The sequence below is a fragment of the Babylonia areolata genome, chromosome 9 (genome assembly GCF_041734735.1).
Source record: "Babylonia areolata isolate BAREFJ2019XMU chromosome 9, ASM4173473v1, whole genome shotgun sequence".
In the NCBI taxonomy this organism is placed as follows: domain Eukaryota; kingdom Metazoa; phylum Mollusca; class Gastropoda; order Neogastropoda; family Buccinidae; genus Babylonia; species Babylonia areolata.
The window spans coordinates 15,789,389-15,810,595 of NC_134884.1; the positions used below are offsets into that span (position 1 = coordinate 15,789,389).

At 45.3% G+C, this 21,207-nt stretch overlaps 1 protein-coding gene across 2 annotated transcripts; it reads left to right on the forward strand.

The window, feature by feature from the left end:
* Positions 1-4,985: 4,985 nt before the first annotated feature.
* On the forward strand, positions 4,986-12,592 carry LOC143285747 (uncharacterized). Of its 2 annotated transcripts, none has more exons than XM_076593160.1 (4): positions 4,986-5,074; positions 5,623-5,792; positions 6,861-7,722; positions 9,905-12,592. In XM_076593160.1, exons 2-4 carry the CDS (start codon positions 5,635-5,637, stop codon positions 10,994-10,996), a joined length of 2,112 nt encoding a protein of 703 aa, XP_076449275.1. In that variant the 5' UTR covers positions 4,986-5,074; positions 5,623-5,634; the 3' UTR covers positions 10,997-12,592. The 2 variants fall into 2 exon arrangements, with proteins under 2 accessions (XP_076449275.1, XP_076449274.1); XM_076593159.1 differs by having other exon boundaries at positions 5,012-5,146.
* Positions 12,593-21,207: the final 8,615 nt, after the last annotated feature.

A 21,207-nucleotide genomic window follows, 5' to 3' on the forward strand; every position in this document is an offset into this window, starting at 1 on the left:
GAACCGGGTTCGGTCCTCATTAAGATTAGGAGTAGTTTTTTAACACTTCAGTGTTGTTTATCGATCCAATTAATTTCTCAGATAGAGTTGGGGTCTCCCTTTGGAAAGGCATACCATCAGCCTGCTCCTCTTTGAGTTATTGATATTTATATTTTGATGCACGCCAGCTTTGTCATCGACCCCTTATCAAAAGACCCATCTCAACTTTAGAGGGTACAGTCTCGTGTTATCTGTGATTCATCACTCCAGCGTCCACAGAAAATATCAGCATTGGTCGCTTTAGTGATTGTTTCAGAGACTTAAAGAGATATCCAAGCGACGTTGCTGTGATGGATTTTCTTTTCCAACTATCAGAGGACACGTTGATTCAGTTGTACCAGGTGTCAGCAATAGATAGCATGACAGTCTGCATCTCATTTCAAACACTGCTTTTCTTGTGTATTACTTGTTGATTGGCTTACAGCTATGATTATCGAGAACAGGGTCCATCATGATTTTATTCAGCGGCAATAATCACATTACAACGCCATTCTCAGTTATATAGTATTAACAATATTTTTTGGTGACCCCGGTTCACGCCATAGATGTTTGTTCACTGATATTGTCTTATTTTGTTGTCTTATTTATTTATTAATTTATTTATTAATTTATTTATTATTATTATTATTATTATTATTATTATTATTGCTACTACCTTTTTTATATTATAATTATTATTTTTAAAATTTTTTATGTAAGCTTATCTATTATTCATTCACCTTTTTTTTCTTTTTTCTTTTTTTTTTTCTCAAGGCCTGACTAAGCGCGTTGGGTAACGATGCTGGTCAGACATCTGCTTGGCAGATGTGGTGTAGCGTATATGGACTCGGATTTGTCCGAACGCAGTGACGCCTCCTTGAGCTACTGAAACTGAAACTGAAACCGATACTGTTTGTCCCTCCGTTCTCCCCAGCAGTAGTCTGGCATAAAAACTTCCCTGGACTCAGAGACGATATTGTAAAATCCGTGAAAAGTCTGTGTGAATAATTAATGCATTGGTCCCTTTAAAATGTGTCTTTAATCGTCATCATATTTCATAATATAACAAGCTAGACAAATGACATCTCTTTAAAAAAAATTTTTTTTTAATTAAAAAAAAGAAGAAAAGTTTTGCTTGTGCATTTCGCACATGGAAAGACTCACAAATATAAATGATGTACATGGCAGGGAGTGAATGAATATACAGTCAGTTCGTTGTAAGATATACCCTCACCATCACCATTTCGCGGTTTCTTTGTTGTGGTTTTCTTGTAACGGTGACACATTAGAGTTCATTTGAAGCACTTTTTTTCCCAGTGGGTGGTGGGGGGGGAGGGGAGGGGGCTCGTGATGTAGGAAGGGAGGGTGTGACAGTTTGCTGTTCGTTATACCAAGATCCCTATTCCCAGGTTACACTAGCGTGTGCCAATGTAATGCTTCCGCCAATTTTTTGTAAGCCATAGTTTGCAACTGATGATGGTATGGATTTACTTACATGGCACATATCCTCGGTCAGATTCCAAGCTCTAAGCGTTTTACAAACACCGAGTCATTTGCACAACAGGCTGTCTACGTGGGTAGAGCCGACTGAAAGCTGCCACTGGGCGCTCATCATTCGTTTCCTGTGTCATTTTATCAGGTTTCAGTCACTCGCTCGCGCTCACTCACTCATACAGGCATGGAATATTTTACGAGTATGACTGTTTTGTTTATTCCCCCCCCCCCCCCCCCCCCCCGCCATGTTGGCAGCCATACTCCGTTTTCGGGAGTGTACATGCTGGGTTGGTTCTTGTTTCCACCGAATGCTGACATGGATTACAGGATCTTTAGCCTGCGTATTTGATCTTCGGCGTTCAGATACACAAAAGGGGAGTTAAGGCACGAGCAGTCTGTACATAAATTATGTTGACCTGTTATGTTGAAGTCTTTAAAATTCTCGTAGGCGTGCTAAGGAAAGTGTATATATCATATTTAAAAAAGAAAGTTGTATCAACGCACGTTGGCTGCGTGTGATTAGCTTGACCATTTTGACTTTTCATATGGCTGAATTTCGTCTGCTTCAGCAGATAAATTACAATTATGTAAGTAGAAGTATTTACTTTTAGTTTATATTCCCTACTGTTGTTGAGAGATGCATTATCAGCCCCAAGACTGCCCCTTGCGGTTGGCTGGGGAATGGAGGTACATCAGAGTGGAAAGGTCATACAGATGTATGTCATATCACTTTTTCTAACAAAAGGTCATACAGATGTATGTCATATCACTTTTTCTAACAATTATTTGAAGAAAATTTTCATGGTTTTGGGATTATATGTATATTGTGTGGTGTGTGTGTGTGTGTGTGTGTGTGTGTGTGTGTGTGTGTGTGTGTGTGTGTGTGCGCGCGTGCGTGCGTGTACAGTGGGCAGTGAATGAATGAATGAATGAATAGTGAGTCGTCAGAAACTGCCGAAGAGAGCATACAGGGTGTTCACCTCAGTTTCCTGTTCCAGACATGAAGCCGCAAGCAAGGACGCCATTGAAGAAAGATTATCTTCTGTACGTCTTTCACCTCCACCTGGAGGTGAGGATTCTAGCCAATAGCCTAAAAAGGCTGACCAGGAAAGGCCAGCCTCCCTCACACCCACGCCCCCCTGTGCAGTCACCACCACCACCACCACCACCCACAGACAGCCCCATGGACTGGAGCACTTGATGTGGGACGTGGAAAACCAGTTCGATGAGCTGCACGTGGATGACCGTGTATAACGATGAGCGTGTGTGTGTGTGTGGGGGGGGGGGGGGGCGGATGTGTATGTGCGCGTGGCGTTGAAGTACTTTTCATCCAACGAGATATTTTAGGATCTGGGGATGGTGAATCAATCGGAATGGCTGACGTCCTGAGCACAACATGGACTTGTTGGTTTTGCTTCTTCTTCTTCTTCTTTAATGAGACAGTTATGTATTTGAAGCGTTTGATTTTGTTGTTCTTGTCAAGCATAATTATTAACAGGTCATGATGAATGTTTTACTTTTTTTCTTTTCTTTTTTTCTTTGTGTGTGTGTGTGTGTGTGTGTGTGTGTGTGTGTTTAATCCGATTGATCAAAAATGAAAAGAACAACCCCAAAACAAAACGAAAAACACAACACCACGTTGAGCAGTCTTGATATAGCCATAGCTCTATGCTGTCAGCAGGACTATAAGCAACAATGTCAAATGTCAAGGTCTAGGTTAGACCCAGCATTCGGCTTATATCACAGATTGACATAAGTTTACATTTGGGCCAACAGCAAAGTGAGAGCTGTATTATCAATGGTTTCTCCAGTCCAATGGGAAACCATTTACAGCTTAGTCTTTTGTTTAGGACTATGACTCTCAAACTAGGAGGGAAAATTGCACTGGCTCTTAGTGCTGCAGCCTTGTGGGCTAGTTGGCCTTTGGGAAGCATCCCAACGCCGACTGTCCTAAAACCCTCTTGGCCGAGAGAGTGGGGATGTACTCGGGCAAGACACTCTCCACTATAATCAAATTCTAGCCCAAATAGTCGGAACAGCAGTTGCCTCCTCTGCTGTTCTGATGGTCATAGTCGGACACGACTATCATATATATATATATATATCTATAGTGGAGGGGTGGTGTGGAAATCCCGGTCTCTTATGGGAATCGAACCCGTGGACACTGACGTGCTAGTTGGGCGCATCACCACCATGCAGCCACTCCACTGACCTATCATGTCTCCAGTCCTGTCTTGTTTGCTACTGATCCGCTCGTTCAGTTTGAAATTGTTTTCATACTTCACTTCCATAGTTGTGTTATATTGTGTCACCTTTTGTCACCACAGATTTCTCTGTGTGAAGTTCAGGCTGCTCGTCTTGGTGCTGCGCCACCTCGTGTGTGTGTGTGTGTGTGTGTGTGTGTGTGTGTGTGTGTGTGTGTGTGTGTGTGTGCATGCAAGTACCACAGAATTTTGCTAGGGACAGCTGTTGTGTTACCATTGGTACTTTTACGTGCGCAGTGACTGCGTGCCTCATGCGGGACTTTATAAATAACTCACCCGAATGACTAGCACCCAGGCCACCATTCAAGGTTTGTTGTCCCCCCCTTGGGTGCCGGGGGTCTTTCAGTATAGATAGCATTCGCACCTTCAGGAAATTCTGTGCTTGAAATTTCATGTTTTTGTTTTTTTTTAAAATATTTTTATTGCCGACTGTGTTTCTGTCTTTTCTCTTCCTTCACTATTTTTTTTCTGCCTTCCCAGTCCTTTTTCCCCCTTTTTTTGTGTGTGTTTGTTTTGCACTAAGCCTCGACACTTTTCTCTCCGTTTTCCACAGTATGTCGTTTTGATCTGGCGGTTTGGTGGTGCTATTGTAAACACTGGGACTGATGGGCTGTAGCTGTTCATTTTCAGTGTCATTTGTCAATACGGGCATTTAAATGTATCAATTTGTGGCTTCGCGGACATTTATTTTATGCACTTCCTCCCCCTTATGGGTTTTTTTTTTTTTTTCTTTTTTTCGTAATCTCTGTATAATAAAGCGAAAGTGCTGATCAGCCTCGCTAATTCTACTAATTTTACGCTCATAAGTGAAAACATTCACCGCCCATTGCAACCGCACACCATGTCGACCTTCGTTATAGTCTCTCTCTTTCTGCCTCTCTGTCTATCTTCGGCTGTCGATGTCGTTCTATGAAAACTACGATAACTTTTAAAAACTGGTTGAAGAAATCTGAGCATTGATGGTTTAGAGTTGATGCCAGTTAAACAAGAGACAGTGTGTTGCTGGGTTTGTGTGTGTGTGTGTGTGTGTGTGTGTGTGTGTATGTGTGTGTGTGTGTGTTTTGTTTTTTTACAAACAACAAGAAAGCAACCGCTCGCATGGCATATTTTCCATCCACTGGGCTGTCTGGCAGCACGCCATTGTTTTCTCCGATTTCGCCGGAGTGTGGGATACTTTTGCGCCTGTGGTGTCTGGCTAAGGGACGCAACGCTAACATCGCTGTCATCACAACAATCGCAAAACTTCCTCGGAAGTTCAGCTGGCTGCATGTTAACTACAGTAAACAATCAATGTGAATGTGTGTTCGATTTCAAAGTTTCACGGATAAAGGCCTATTTTATCGTCCCGAATTCCTTGAGCTTTATACACGGTTAGTGTACAGATTGTTAGTGTGATGTACCTGGAGGTTCAAAGAAAATCAAACGAATTTTATGTAATTTTTTTACCATAATCATACGTAATGGCTGCTTTGCGCGAAAAGTGGCGTGTTTTAAGTTCCAGGAATTTAGGACGCTGAAATAGGACTTTACCGGTTTCCACAGAATACTAATTTGACTTAGTGGTTTGTAGAAGTAGAAATTAAAACTAAAAGTACTTGTTTCTTCCCGTACGTGTGTGTGTGTGAAATAAAAGTTCTTATGTTTTGTCTCATCTGTGTGCAAATGTGAGTGTGTGTGTGTGTGTGTGTGTGTGTGAGCCTCTCTGCATGTGTATCACTGTGTGTACGTGTGTGTACATGTGTGAGCACATGCATGTGCATTAGCATGGATGTGTTCTGCACTAACTAAACCATTTCAATGATATATGTGATGATAATAAGGGTTTTATTTCCCCTGTCTTTCCCAGATATCTGCCAAAATGGACAAAACTCTAAAGCCAAGGAAGAGAACAGTGAAGGCATCAGAGAGGAAGGCAGTGCTGACAATGGACCAGGAAGACCTGTACCGCTGGCAGAGTGTTGGACTGACACATGGCCTCCACACACACACCAGCATCGCTCTCTATCTCCTCACTCAGTATGTGGTCTCTAAATTCACTCTCTCTCTCTCTCTCTCTCTCTCTCTCTCTCTCTCTCTCTCTCAATTGATTATCTCTTCTCTCTCTCTCTAAGTCTCTTGCTCTCTTCTCTTTTTCTCCACACACACATGCAAATATATATATATATATATATATATATGTGTGTGTGTGTGTGTGTGTGTGTGTGTGTGTGTGTGTGTGTGTCATTTTACATGATTATAATGATATTAAGACTGACCCTCACACCTCCCAGAAATGGAGCTTATATTTGAGATGCTTTCCAAAAATAAGATAAAATAAAGATTCATATGTGCATATATTTATACTGATGCATTCATGTAAACATACATATTCAAGTACAACATATCATACACAAACAAGCATGTACACACACAGAGACAAACATGTGTAGTAGTGTACACACACTTGTGCACGCACACAGACAGAAGCACTCAACACATACATCACACAAACACAATTACATAAATCCTATATAAACATGCACACACACACACACACACACACACACCACATACACATCTGTCTGTACTGTGTTTGTCAGGTCAATTATAATTTGATACCACTCTTTTTCAGTCTCATCTTGACAAAGTGACAGACCTAATTCGCTTTTAAAATTCATTTCATCTTAGGTCATTACAATATTTGATTTTCCTTCAAGCCCTAACTAAGCACATTGGGTTATGCTTCTGGTCAGGCATCTCCTTTACAGATGTGTAGCATATACGGAGCAGTATATGCTGGCTTCTAAAAGTAAAACATCGAGCATAAAAGATTTTTAAAACAGTAAAAAGACTGATAGATTTCATAGAAAAAAACAACAAAAACAAACAAAAAATTGTATTGCTTGCAACCTATACTCAGTTGACAGTGTTTGATTCCCCTTTCCTCTCCCTCAAAAGATGGTGGTTGTGTGTGTGGGGGGGAGGGGGTGGGGAGGGGGGGGGGGACAGGGAGAGGTGGGAGGGTGCAGGGGGGGGGGGTAGGTGGTAAGAGAGAGGCTTTCTAATAACTAACACACAACACTTGCCACCACTTTGTGTTTTCAGCTATGAAGGAAGCAGAAGGCAGACAGACAGTGAAGTGCAGTGCAGGAAATGTGGTCGGCCCCTGCCGCTGTTGTGCGCTGCCTGCAACATGCTTTCCTCAGCATGCCAAGCAGCAGTAGCAGCATCCACCAGCCCACCATCGTTACAACACACACTGCTGTCAACAGCTTCAACAACTCCTCCGTCATCCCAGCCACATACATCAGCAGCGTCGTCCACCAGCCCACCATCGCTACAACACACACCACTGTCAGCAGCTTCAGCAGCTCCACTGTCATCCCAGCCATATACATCAGCAGCAGCATCCACCAGCCCACCATCGCCACAACAGACAGCGCTGACAACAGCTTCAACAGTACCACCGTCATCCCATCCACAGACATTAGCGGTGCTTGAAGCAGCAGAAGAAAAGAATGTCTTCCTCCCCCTCCACTCACCACGGCATCCTTCCACCACAGATGTTTCACCATCACCAGCAGTGCTTGCCCTATCAGCACCCCCTGTCATCATCATCATCATCATCATCATCATCCTCATCAATGGCAGACAGCGGATGGAAGTAGGGGTGGAGGAGGAGGAAAAGGAGAAAGAGAAAACTGAGCCAGATATAACTGATGTTGGATTGACAGGTGACAGTGACATGAGGATCGTCAAAGAGGAGGCGAGAGTGAGCAACCAGACCCAGCCTGGGGAGAGGTATCGTGGGCGGCATGAGACTGATCTTGAGAAGGTGAAAAAGGATAACCTTGACCTAGAAGTCAGTCAGAATCACCTTGACCCTGAACTGAAACAAGGCATGAGTGAGGGTGGCGGGGAGTGTGCTGTCATTTCTGGGGTGGAGGCTGGGACAGACAGTGGGCAGGTAAGAGGGTGCTTCATGATGACAATCATAATCATGATACTTAACACTTATTCCATGCTTTTTATAAAAATACAGATAAAAGAGCTCTACAATCATAATCATGATACTTAACACTTATTCCATGCTTTTTCTAAAAATACAGATAAAAGAGCTCTACATGTACAAACCTCGATCGTTGACTGTAAACAATGAAATAATAAAATAAATCAAATTTTCACACTTGCCACAACACTGGTGTTTGCTGTGATGATGATCACCTTATAGATAACGTTTAATCAAATGTGAACACTTATAATGTCAGTGATAATGTGCTTTAATGAGTATTGAATTTAAAATCCTTATATCAAAAATGTGTGCTCATACACTTGCTTGCAAATGCATTCATGTATACACTTAAAACTAAGTTACAACTATTACACATATGCACATAGATTTAATTTTTCACATAATTACATGCTGGCATACAGGAATGTATGAATTATATATATGTTTACAAACACAGACATTAACATGTACACAAGCAAATACCAATGTATACAGACATAAATACACTTGAATATACACACAGAAAAACACACACATGCATGCACAAAAGCACACATTAAGTTTTATACATCTGTTGCCAAAAAACATCATAGCATGGAGAACCAGTTCAAGTATTTGTTCTATATTTCATTTCTTTTTTTCTTTTAATTTTTTTTTTTTTTTTAATGAATTTATTGTTACGTTTTGTGTGTGGTATGTATGTGACTGTGGATGTGTGTCTTATAAACCTTTTTAAGGTGTAATCGGCAGTTAAGATTGATTCTGATTCTGATTCTATATATGTCATATGTGTATATTTTTGCATTACTGCATTATCAAAAAAAAAAAAAATTAAAAAATTATCATTTTTCAGAATTTCATTTTGGAAATTCTTGAAACAGGCACATCTGTCAAGATATTGATTTCAGAGTTCTGAGTAACTGTAGGGTGTTGTACCATATCTAAATGAAAGAACAAAAAAAAAAAAAAAAAAAAAACCCCAAAAAACACACGTTTAAAGTATGCCTCTTGGGAGAATATAGAATGAAATTTGGGGAGAAGGGTTGGGGGTGGTGTGGGGCATGGAGCTGCTTTCTGAACTGATAAAGTATACATTACTAATTTGTATGACAGATTTAGCATGATGTGATGTACATCACACACTTGTGTGACATATTTGGCACAATAATAGTATACATCATATACTTGTGTGACAGGCTCAGCATGATAAAGTATGCATCACATACTTGCATGACAAATTTAGCATGATAAAATGTACATCACATATTTGTATGACAGATTTAACATGATGAAAATATACATGGCATACTCGCAGGATAGATTTATCATGATTAAGTATACATTGCACACTTCTAGGACAGATTTAGCATTATAAAGTATACGTCACATACTTGCATGACATTTTTTTTAACATGATAGAATATACACTGCATACTTGTATGACAGATTTAACATAAGATATACATTGCATACTTCTTGATCATTCATTTAGCATGACAAATAATGCATGCTTGTCTGAAAGAAAAGTACTGCATACCTGTAGGACATATTTATCATGACAGAGTATACATCACATACTTGTAGGAACAATTTTGCATGATAAAGTTTACATCACATACTTGTACTGATGTCGGACAGATTTTGTACTCAGCATAATTATCTATTATGTCACATACTTGAAGGACAGATGTTATGGTAAATGTATTCTTCACATTCTTTTACTCATTTCACATTTAGTGTATTCTTCTCATAACTGAACAGAAGATTTTGCAGTTAGTGTATTTTTCACTTGGATTCAGAATCCCACTGTAATGTTGACAGTTTGGAAAATGATGGTTCCACCAAAGTCTGCAAGGTAACTGAACTAGAATTTACCAAAAAGAATGAAATAAAATAGATTTTTTTTTTTTTAAAGAAAAGAAAAGAAAACTGGCATAGTGGTATTTGATTTCTTTCCCAGTTCCATATAATTCCACAACCAATTCAATGTTCTGTTCACTTCTAAAGTTCTGATTAAATAATTTCATTGACTATAACGATAGTTACATGTAGCATTTGAACATTAAATGTCAAAGATATAATGTAATGTTCTAAAGAAAAAAAACCCACACACACAGTGTTTTGCTTTTTCTTTTAGGTCAGACAGCACAGTGCAGGACGAAGAGGACAGTGTACGCAAGCAGCTGCCAGTTTGGCTGTCAAAGGGACACAACCCTTGCTGTGCTGCCCTCACTGTCGTGCTGCCTTCAGTGAGCCTCGGCTGCTGGAGGAGCATCTCCCTCAGCACTCTGCCCACGCCCACTTCACCTGCCACCTGTGTCAGGCCTCCTTCTCTGGCGCCGCCAGCCTCAATGTCCACATGAAGACTCACACCAGAACCCAGGGCTGGACATGTCAGCTTTGTCAGGCCTCCTTCCAGCAGGCCGGGGAACTGACGACCCATGCGCGGACGCACAAGAAGCGCACGCCTTACCTGTGCGGGGTGTGCGGCAAGTGTTTCAGGCGGTCCGGTCAGCTGACGGCGCACAGCCGCACGCACACAGGGGAGAGGCCGTTCCTGTGCCAGCAGTGCGGAGCCAGGTTCTCCCAGACCAGCGCTCTGAAGCTGCACCAGCGCCAGCACAGCGGGGAGAAACCCTTCATGTGCGGGGACTGTGGCAAGGCGTACCCCCGCCGGGAGTCGTTGGTTGTGCACCGGAGGACGCACACCGGGGAGAAGGCGTTTCTGTGTCAGCAGTGCGGATCGGCCTTCTCCAGCATCAGCGTTCTGGCGCACCACGTCAACACGGCGCACACAGCGGCAGGTTCCCACGTGTGTAAAGTGTGCAGGCAAGGCTTCCCAAAGCTGGGCCACCTGCTGGCTCACAAGAGGAACTCCCACGCAGGTGAAAAACCGTACCAGTGCCAGGTGTGTGGAGCCGCCTACGCCCATTCCTCCTCCCTGACCCATCACCAGCGCACGCACACAGGGGAGAGAGCGTACAGGTGTGAGCGGTGTCCTGCACTGTTCTCCCGCTCCAGTCACCTCAGGGACCACATGCGATCCCACACGGGGGAAAAACCACACCAGTGTGGCGAGTGTCTCCAGACGTTCACCACCTCCAGTGGACTGAGGGTCCATCAGCGGCGCCACACTGGGGAAAAGCCCTTTGCCTGTGAGACCTGTGGTTTGTCCTACACCCAGAAACATAACTTGATGATTCACATCATGAGAAAACACCCTTCGTAATCCACAGGCGAATCTGATACTGTGTGTCTGCCAGCTGCTGGCATCTGAAAAAAACACTGACCTGGAGGCAAAGTGTGATAAATATTGTGATCAGAAAAAGTGGGTATTGTTAAGTTCATGGTTAAAACTAATAAAAGTGTAAACAACTGAGTACAGTTTATGAACAATGAAAACAAGAATCTGAAGCTAAATGCTTTTTTGTTTTGTTGTTATTGTTTGGTTGGTTATTTTGCAATCTGATGACACAAATTAATCACCCAGATTGCTTGATAATGCTAGATATTGTAATTTTATCTTTGTTTTAATTTGGGTGTTTTGTGTTTGTGCAGGTTTCTTTTTTTGTTTGCTTTTTGTTTTGTTTTTTGCTTGTTTTTTGGGGGGCTGTTATGTGGAGGCACATGTCTTGTGTGTGTGTGTGTGTGTGTGTGTGTTGGAAGCAATCTCTGATAATTTTAACATAAGATTTTGACAGCTTTCAAAGGCTTTTCTTTGGAATTCATTTTCATTATAATACTTGAAAGTGAAGAAATGATGCATTTCATGATTTTCCAGTATATGTGCATGTCCTCAGTATTTTATTGTGCCAAGTTTTGCATGTGTGAAGAGACTGTTGTGGCATGTTGACAAATAAGTAACAGAACCAGTTGAAAAAATGAAACATTTATGTGTATATATATATATATATATATATATATATATATATATATATATATATATATATATATATTTATCATATAGATATTTATTGCATTGTATGATATCTTGCTTAGGAAGGTAATTTGATTCCAACACAATCTGGTACCCGGAAGATTTTTTTTTTCCATTTATGGACTGCAACTACCACTGTAACCTGTAACATGTAACTACAAGTGGAGTTATAATTGTATGAACATTTTACCCAACCATAGAGGCAGCCATACTCATGTTCTCAGGGTGTCCATGCTTACTGTGTTTGTGTTACCGTGACCCACTGGACACTGACATGGATTATGTGAAGGGAAGCAGTCCAGTGCTTATCCCAATGTCATTCGGATGAGACGATAAACCAAGGTCCTGTGTGCAGCATGCACTTAGCGCACGTAAAAGAACCCACGGCAACAAAAGGGTTGTTCCTGGCAAAATTCTGTAGAAAAATCCACATCAGTAGGAAAAACAAATAAAACTGTACGCAGAACAAAACAAAACTAAAAAAAGGGTGGCGCTGTAGTGTAGCGACACGCTCTCACTGGGGAGAGCAGCCCGAATTTCACACAGAGAAATCTGTTGTGATGAAAAGAAATACAAATGCAAATACAACAACAAACAAATACAAAAATGTTTATAATTCAAGTGTGCTTCCCTTGTGCTCACTTACCAATGCAACAGTCGCTGAGTAAATAATCAGAATCATCACTCTGGTCTGTGCTCTGAGTTATATATTGTGGATGCATGTTATATGGACCTTGATAATCGCCCTCAGGCTAACATGAGTTGGCATCAACGTTCTGTTTTTAACATGCTTATTTGAGCTTTTGAATGTGTACACTCATGACAGGGATTAGGGCACATCAGTCCTGCACAGTATATGTTGATCTGGGAGATCATAAACATCTCAGATTGTTTTTGGAATGTTTTAATCATTTGACTATCGCATTCAACAACTGATCACATGAGATTTTGGCTCAGAATGTGTGTGTGTGTGTGTGTGTGTGTGTGTGTGAAATTGCAAAACTGATCCATTTTGGAAACTACCAACCCTGACACTACATGAAGACAGGGAAAAAAGCGGATCAGTTGTCTGAAAAAGTAGCATCACTTGTGCCAGTGTCCACAGCTTTGAGCAAAACAGAGCACAAGGGCGCTTAAAAGGAGTGAAAATTGTATTGTATTCCTTTCTTGTTTTTTCATGACAGAGTTCTCAATATGAAATCAGGGCTGTTATCTCTGGTTACAGTGCATCAGCACAGTGCAGCACCACCCCTTCTTTCTCCTCATTCTCTACCAAAGTGGATTTTATTTTTCTACATACTTTGACCAGGACAAAGCTTTTATTGCTCTGGGTTCAGTTGTGTGCGCAAAGTGCGTGATATTCATGTGACCTCAGCTTATCACTCACCTGAAAAATTAGCACCCAGACTCAAAGTCCAGAGAAGGGGGAAGCAAAACAGTCCCAGTTCTGTATGCGACTCCAATCTACAGACTTTTTTTTCCCGCGTTCCCTTGCCATGCTAGATTTTCAGTCTGGTCATGACGGCGAAATCCGCAGTCCGCTGCAGGGACCCTGCCAGTGCCCACAGTTTCTCCTGGAGCTCCATGCCTGGCCTCTCAGAGTGTCAAAGGTGGGGCAGGACTGCTACTGGTAACCTGTAATCCAGTACAACCTGTTCTATATGTCAGGTCAGGTCATTAGATCTGCTACTGGTAACCTGTAATCCAGTACAACCTGTTCAGGGTCGGGTTGCCGGCGACTAAACCGGCACTCCCACCGCTCCCTTCCGGGACTGGTGAGGTGGGTGGCTAGACACCCTTATGGAGATCCATAAAAGGGCGTTGGCTCAGGAGAGCCACCGACGGCCATCTAGCTCCACCGTGCTGTGTGCATGCCACATGCAGTTGGCCCCCGGGGTGTGTCTACCCATGCATGCGAAGTCTGGATCCGGCAGAATCTGCGGAAGAAACTTATCGGTTCAACGGAGAAGAAGGCGGTTACAGCAACGCACTGTGGAGTGCAGAGAGCAAGATAGACACCGAAAGGATATCTTGGTCATCCACTGCATCCGTGCTCATCCTCCAGTCGTCTCGACTTAGTCTTGCCACTGGAAATTGGTGGACCCGGACGAGAGAGTGAGGTCGACGTTGCGCAACTCCTCTTCACTTTAAACAAACTCATCGCGCAAGTCATCAGTCATCCAAAATGACCTTTCATCCTTCATTTCATCACCCCCAAGTCCTGTGGCGACAGGCGAGCAACGAAACGACAGGTGTGGGTACACTGGCAGTCACAGTCGCAGACCTGCATGCAGGCGGCTCAGGCCATAGGGTCGTTCTTCGTCGACAGGAGCAGCGATGGAGCTCGGCAGCCGCCTGAGCGTCTCAGCAGCCCTCTTTAGGAATGCACTGCTCACCTCCCTGGCATGAGGAAGGGGCTAGAAAAGGTGCCCTAAAAATTGCCTGCTCCATATCACCCTGGCCAGCATACCGCGGCTGTTGGGGACCCTACATCAGCGGTCGAAACAAGAAAGAAAAGAAAAAAACAAGGATCGTTCCTCTCACCATTGGTGCTTGGAACATAAGGACTCTCCTGGACAGAGATAACGTGGACAGACTCCAAAGGAGAACGGCACTAGTTGCATCCGAACTCGCCAGATACAACATTGACATCGCAGCCTTGAGTGAGACTCGGCTTGCAGGCGAAGGCGAGCTCTGTGAACAGGGATCTGGTCACACCTTCTTCTGGAGTGGACGAGGAAGCGAAGAGCGACGTGAGGCTGGCGTTGGTTTTGCAGTAAAAACAGCACTTGTCAGCAAGCTAGCTGGAATCCCAAAGGGAGTCAACGATAGGCTTATGACCATGAAACTCCCACTGGCATCTGGCCAGAAGCACCTCACCATTGTCAGTGCCTACGCCCCAACCATGACCAACCCAGATGAAGTGAAGGCGAAGTTCTACGAGGACCTTCACTCTTCTTCTTCTTCTTCTTCTGCGTTCACTCGTATGCACACGAGTGGGCTTTTACGTGTATGACCGTTTTTACCCCGCCATGTAGGCAGCCATACTCCGTTTTCGGGGGTGTGCATGCTGGGTATGTTTTTGTTTCCATAACCCACCGAACGCTGACATGGATTACAGGATCTTTAACGTGCGTATTTGATCTTCTGCTTGCATATACACACGAAGGGGGTTCAGGCATTAGCAGGTCTGCACATATGTTGACCTGGGAGATCGTAAAAATCTCCACCCTTTACCCACCAGGCGCCGTCACCGTGATTCGAACCCAGGACCCTCAGATTGACAGTCCAACGCTTTAACCACTCGGCTATTGCGCCCGTCGGACCTTCACTCTGTCATTGCTGCTATCCCTAAAGCAGACAAGCTCATCATTCTTGGGGACTTCAATGCTGGAGTTGGCTCTGACTACATCTCCTGGGATGGAGTGATTGGAAAGCACGGTGTGGGCCACTGCAACCCAAATGGATTGCTTTTGCTTCAGACCTGTGCAGAGCACGAACTGCTGATAACCAACACAGTTTTCTGCCTCCCTACCCGTAACAGGACGTCATGGATGCACCCTCGCTCAAGGCATTGGCATCTCATCGATTATGTCATCGTCAGGAAAAGGGATAGGCAAGATGTACGTATAACAAAGACCATGTGTGGCACTGAGTGTTGGACAGACCATCGCCTTGTAGTCTCGAAGCTGAATATTCGAATCCAGCCCAAGAGACGCCCCCAAGGACAGAAGGCTCCAAAACGGCTCAACATCGCTAAGCTGAAAAACATCACCATCAAACAGTCCTTTGTGGAGCTGCTGGAAGATCGTCTGGAATCCGCCTCTCTGGACAACCAGAATGTGGAGTCTGACTGGAGGACCCTGCGTGAGCTGATCTATAGTACAGCTTCAGAGACCCTGGGACCCATGACCAGAAAGCACAAAGACTGGTTTGATGAAAACTGTGATGAAATCAAGCAGCTTCTGGATGAGAAACGCCGTCTGCATCAAGCCTACCTGAGCAACCCAAAGTCCACATCAAAAAAGGATGCATACGATGCCATCCGCAGGACTGTTCAGCAAAAGTTACGCCAGATGCAGGATAAGTGGCTGAGTGAGAAAGCTGATGAGATCCAGGGATATGCTGACAGGCACGATATGAAGAGGTTCTATGATGCCTCAAAAGAAGTCTACGGCCCCACATCCTCAGGATCATCCCCCCTCCTCAGTGCAGATGGGAATACCTTGATCACCGAGAAGGAGAAAATTCTCGAACGCTGGGCTGAGCACTTCAACAGTGTCTTAAATCGCCCTTCCTCCATAAATGATGAAGCCATAGACCATCTCCCACAAGTCCCCATCAACGAAGCACTGGACGATCCGCCAACACTTCTTGAGACCCAGAAAGCAATCCGTCTGCTATCCAGTGGCAAAGCACCTGGCTCAGACTCCATACCAGCAGAGGTCTACAAGAATGGAGGCACTGTGCTGACTGAGAAGCTCCATCAGCTGTACTCACTCATGTGGAAAGAAGAGACGATCCCCCAGGATTTCAAAGATGCATCTATCATTCACTTGTACAAGCGAAAGGGGAACCGGCAAGCCTGTGATAACCATCGGGGCATTTCCTTGCTCTCCATCGCAGGCAAGATACTCGCCAGGATCCTACTAAACCGCCTCACAGCACACCTTGACCAAGGTCATTTGCCTGAGAGCCAATGTGGATTTCGGAAAGAGCGCAGAACCACCGACATGGTGTTTGCTGCAAGGCAGCTGCAAGAGAAATGTCAGGAGCAAAATGCTGATCTGTTCTCCACCTATGTCGACCTCACTAAGGCCTTCGACACTGTGAGTAGAGAGGGACTGTGGAAGATCATGGCCAAGTATGGATGCCCTCGGAAATTTATTTCCTTGGTCAGCCAATTCCATGAAGGCATGCAGGCTTGAGTCCAGGACAATGGTGAAACATCTGCTCCTTTTGCTGTCACAAATGGTGTCAAGCAAGGCTGCGTCCTGGCTCCAACACTGTTCAGCCTCATGTTCTCTGCAATGCTTACTGATGCCTTCAGAGATGGCGATGTTGGAATCGGCCTAAAGTACCGAACAGATGGCAAGCTGTTTAACCTCAGAAGGCTTCAAGCAAAAACAAAGGTCATGACAGACATCATCAGAGACTTTGTTTGCTGATGATTGTGCCCTCCACGCTGGATCTGAAGCTGACATGCAACTCAGCATTGACAAGTTTGCCACTGCCTGCAGGAACTTCGGCCTTTCCATCAGCACGAGGAAAACTGAAGTTCTCCATCAGCCAGCCCCAGGGAAACCCAACATTGAGTCCAACATCACAGTCAACGGTCGGAGACTCAGTGCGGTGGAGTGGTTCACATACCTTGGCAGCACACTGTCACAAAATGCAACCATCGACGATGAAGTGGACGTCAGGATTGCAAGAGCAAGCTCAACTTTTGGTAGACTCAATGCAAATGTCTGGAACAGAAGAGGCATTAGTCTTGAGACGAAGCTAAAGGTCTACAGAGCAGTAGTTCTCCCCACACTACTGTACGCCTGCGAAACTTGGACAGTGTACCAACGACATGCCAAGAAGCTGAACCACTTCCACACAACATGCCTCAGGAAGCTACTGAACATCAAGTAGCAAGGCAGGACCCCAGACACAGAGGTGCTCGCAAAAGCCACCCTTCCCAGCATCTTCACCATCCTGATGAAGTCCCAGCTTCGCTGGGCTGGACACGTGGCGCACATGCCAGACCATTGGCTGCCCAAAAGGCTTTTCTATGGCGAGCTGCAACAAGGGAAGAGATCACACGGAGGTCAGAAGAAACGCTTCAGAGATACTCTGAAAGTCTCTCTGAAAGCGTTTGATATCAACCCTGACTCCTGGGAGGAATCTGCAGTGGACCGTGACAAATGGCGCACTGCTGTGCACGAAGGCGCCAAGTTGTGCGAGGCCAACAGGACTGCTGCAGCTGTTCAGAAGAGGCAGGCCAGAAAGTCACGGGTAAACAAGCTCCCTGACAATGGTATGCCTGTCTTTGTCTGCCCCAATTGTCAGCGAACATTTCGTGCGCAGATTGGACTATTCAGCCATCTGCGCATTCACAGATAGATTCATGAGCATCCTCCCCTCCACCCCACCACCACCCTCCCCCCATCCCCCAGCAGGATGACAACGATGGTCATCATCGATCTCGATGGACACACACCACCAATATATTCAGATGGTAGAGATGGGAGAGGAGCTGAAGATTGTGACTTGTGCTGCTCTGTTCAGCTCATGGATGCCGTCTTTGTCTTCCAGCCCGATGTCTTGATGTTGGCACCATGCTTTCCTGAAGCTGTCTCTCAGTATCGTCTTTGCCTCGCTGTAGGACACTAGGTGGGCTGGCTGCTCAAATTTGCTGCCTGCTTGGATAGGCGGTCCGCCTCTTCATTGCCCTTTATGCCACAGTGGGACGGGATCCACTGCAGCACCACAGCAGTTCTCTGTTTGAGGAGATTCAGTTCTTGCCTGATGTCTCTTAAGATCTGCTCTCCTCCTGGTGCCTGGAGATTCTGCAGGATAGACTTGCAGTCAGTCAGGAACACTGTGTTGGTTGGTAGTGTGTCTTCCTGGCTGAAAGTCTGGGCTGCGAGTAGCAGAGCACAGGCCTCAGCATGGAACTTGGTGGACAGGGTGCCTATAGCCACTGACTTGCTGATGGTTTTGCCATCAGGGAATCTAATATACACCCCACTTCCTCCATTTTTCACTGCTTCTTCAGCAGACCCATCTGCGTATGCTCTTGCCCAGGTATCGGGAGGGTGTTTGGTGCTTAGTGCTTCCAGAGTCAGCGACTTAGTTCAGCTGCTATGTGGCATTCCTTGCTCTTGACACCTGGGATGTTGAGCATGATGGCTGGGGTGTCTGCCTGCCAGTCCTCATAGTCTTGGAGGGATTAAATGTGCTGGTTGTTTGCCGACAGAGGATGGCAGTGTTTCCTCTCAAGAGCCTTGATGAGGTGGTTTGGGCTCTGTCACTTCAGTTGGTTCTTTTGGGGGAGGTGGGGGTGGGGGTGGAGGCTTTCAGTTTGGGGAGAAGAGGGTGTGAAGGGAGTCTCTTCAGTTTTTCATTTTGCCTCGGGAGTTTTTCTTGTCTCCTTTTTTCTAGTGAAAGGAGGCCTGCTGTTTTCTCCATTGCTGAGACTGGAGTGGTTTTCATGCCGCCTGTGATGAGTCTGAGGCTAGCATTCTGTGTCTTGGTCAGGCTGTCAAGGCTGGTCTAAGCAGCAGTTGACCAGGTATTGGCGGCATATTCCATGTGGTGTCTGACTGTTGCGGTATACACTGTTTTTAGTATTTTTGTGTTGCCCCCCCCACCCCATTTTGTTCCTGCCAGCTACTACATCAGTGCCATTTTCCTGAGGCTTCTGCTGTGCATGGAGCTAATTTGAGGGGTCCAGGTGAGCTTTCTGTCCAGCTTCACTCCTAGGTATGTTGGGGGATTTCTTGACCGTCGATGCCTAGGGTGAACTTTTCTCTCTTGGTGGAGATGGAGAAGCAGGTGGCTTCTGTCTTAGTCCTGTTGATGATGACCAGCCACTCTCTTGCCCAGTCTGAGATGTGGTTCTGAGCCTCTTGCATCCTGACGGTGGCAGTGGTGACTTGCTCCACTTTGGTCCAGATGGCAAGGTAATCTGCGTGCAGAGCCTGAGGGATGTGGGTAGTCAGCTGGTCAGCAATGTCCTCAATAAAGATGGTGAACAGGGTAGGCGAGATAACTCCGCTCTGAGGTACCCCTTCCCCGATCTTCGCTGAATGACTAGTCTTGCCTTCTAGGCTTGACCCGGGCTGTCCGGTTGAACAGGTAGCTTCGGATCCAGAACATCTTGCCACACACTTTCTTCTGGAGCAGCTTGAAGAGAAGGCCCTCCTTCCAGACCCTGTCGAACGCTTTGCTGAGGTCAACAAAGATAGCAAGAGTCCTCATCTTCTGTTGGAAGCCGTCTTCGATGTCTTGTGTTAGCAAGATAATCTGGTCTTCAGTGCTCCTGTTCTTCCTGAAGCCGGACTGTGTGGGTGAGAGGAGCACGTTCTTTTCCAGTTGGTATTGCAGGCGTCGGTTGATCATTCGCTCTATGGTTTTGCCGAGGCGGCTCAGGAGACTGATGAGGCGAGCGGTAGCTGTTTTTTGCTGCCTTTTCCCTTCTTGAGGATGGGGACAATGATGGCCTGTTTCCAGCTGCTTGGAAACGCCCTGGTATTCCAGGACTGGTTGAAGATGTCCAGGAGCTTCTGTTTAGCATGGTCTCCGAGGTGACGGATCATCTCTTTGACGATGCCATCCTTGCCTGGCGACTTCTTTAGCTGTCTAATGGAACAGTTCAGTTCACTGATAGTCATGCTAGGAGTCGACGTTTGCTTCCCTAACTCCTGCTTGGTTTTTGAACGGATATCGAACGTCTCCCTTTGCACATCGAGAAAGCTGTCTTGTCGGAATTTGTCTGCAAGCAGGGCGGCTGCCTTTCTTCCAGCAAACAACTCCTCTCCCTCTTTCAGTAGGACCGCTCTCGGTGCGTGATGCTGGTCATCATTGAGGGCCTTAGTCAGGTTCCACAACTTCTGTGTGTCCTCTTCCATGGTGAGGGTGCCAGTCTTCTCCAGCGAGGACTTGCGAGCTTCTTCGATCTTTTGCTCCTCAATGGCAGTCCTCGTCTTGAGACAGACAGTGGTATTTTCTGCAGTTGGGGACTGTTCCAGTTGGTCTCTGGTGGCTGTTATCTGGTCATGCAGAGTCTGGAGCTGGTCACTCCAGTAGGCTTGTAGTTTTTTCTTCGCCCTCTTGGGATGCTCTGCTCGGCTGCCTGGAGTATGCAACTGGTCAGTTGCTTGACATTATAATTGATATCTTGGTTGCAGTTAATGTTACTGTCCCAGCAGAGCTTGTCAGTCAGGTGTTAGAACTTGGACCAGTTTTTCTTCTTGTAGTTCCAGCTGGCTTCTTTCCTCTGAGGGGCAGTCTGCTCTGTGAGGGATATTTTAAGCAGAACAGGCAGGTGATCACTGCCTCCCAGCTGGGAGCACACCTCCATATCACACACTTTTTGAAAGTCTTCCGTGGCGATTGCGAGGTCGGGTGTACTAGAGGTCTTCCAGGCACGTGAGAGACAGGTGGGCCGGTCGTCAGGCCTATTGACTAGGATCAGGTTGTTTCGATCATCCAGTCTTTCACCTGTTCTCCTCTGCTGTTGAGGTCAGGGTATCCCCAGCTTGGTGAGTGGCTGTTAAAGTCACCAGTTATCAGTAAGTTCTGACTGTTGAGAAGAAGGGTATTTAATTGGAGATCTTTGTCTGGATGCAGCAGCAATTAATGACTGTCACTTCTCTCCCCTGGATGACTGCCTTGATGACCAGAAATTCGTTTTCGCCTTCTGATCTCCCAGTCTCTATTGCTGGGATCGTGTTGCGTACAAGGGTGATGATGCCTCCATTGTGTCAATTGGCGCGGTCATGCCGGAAGAGCTC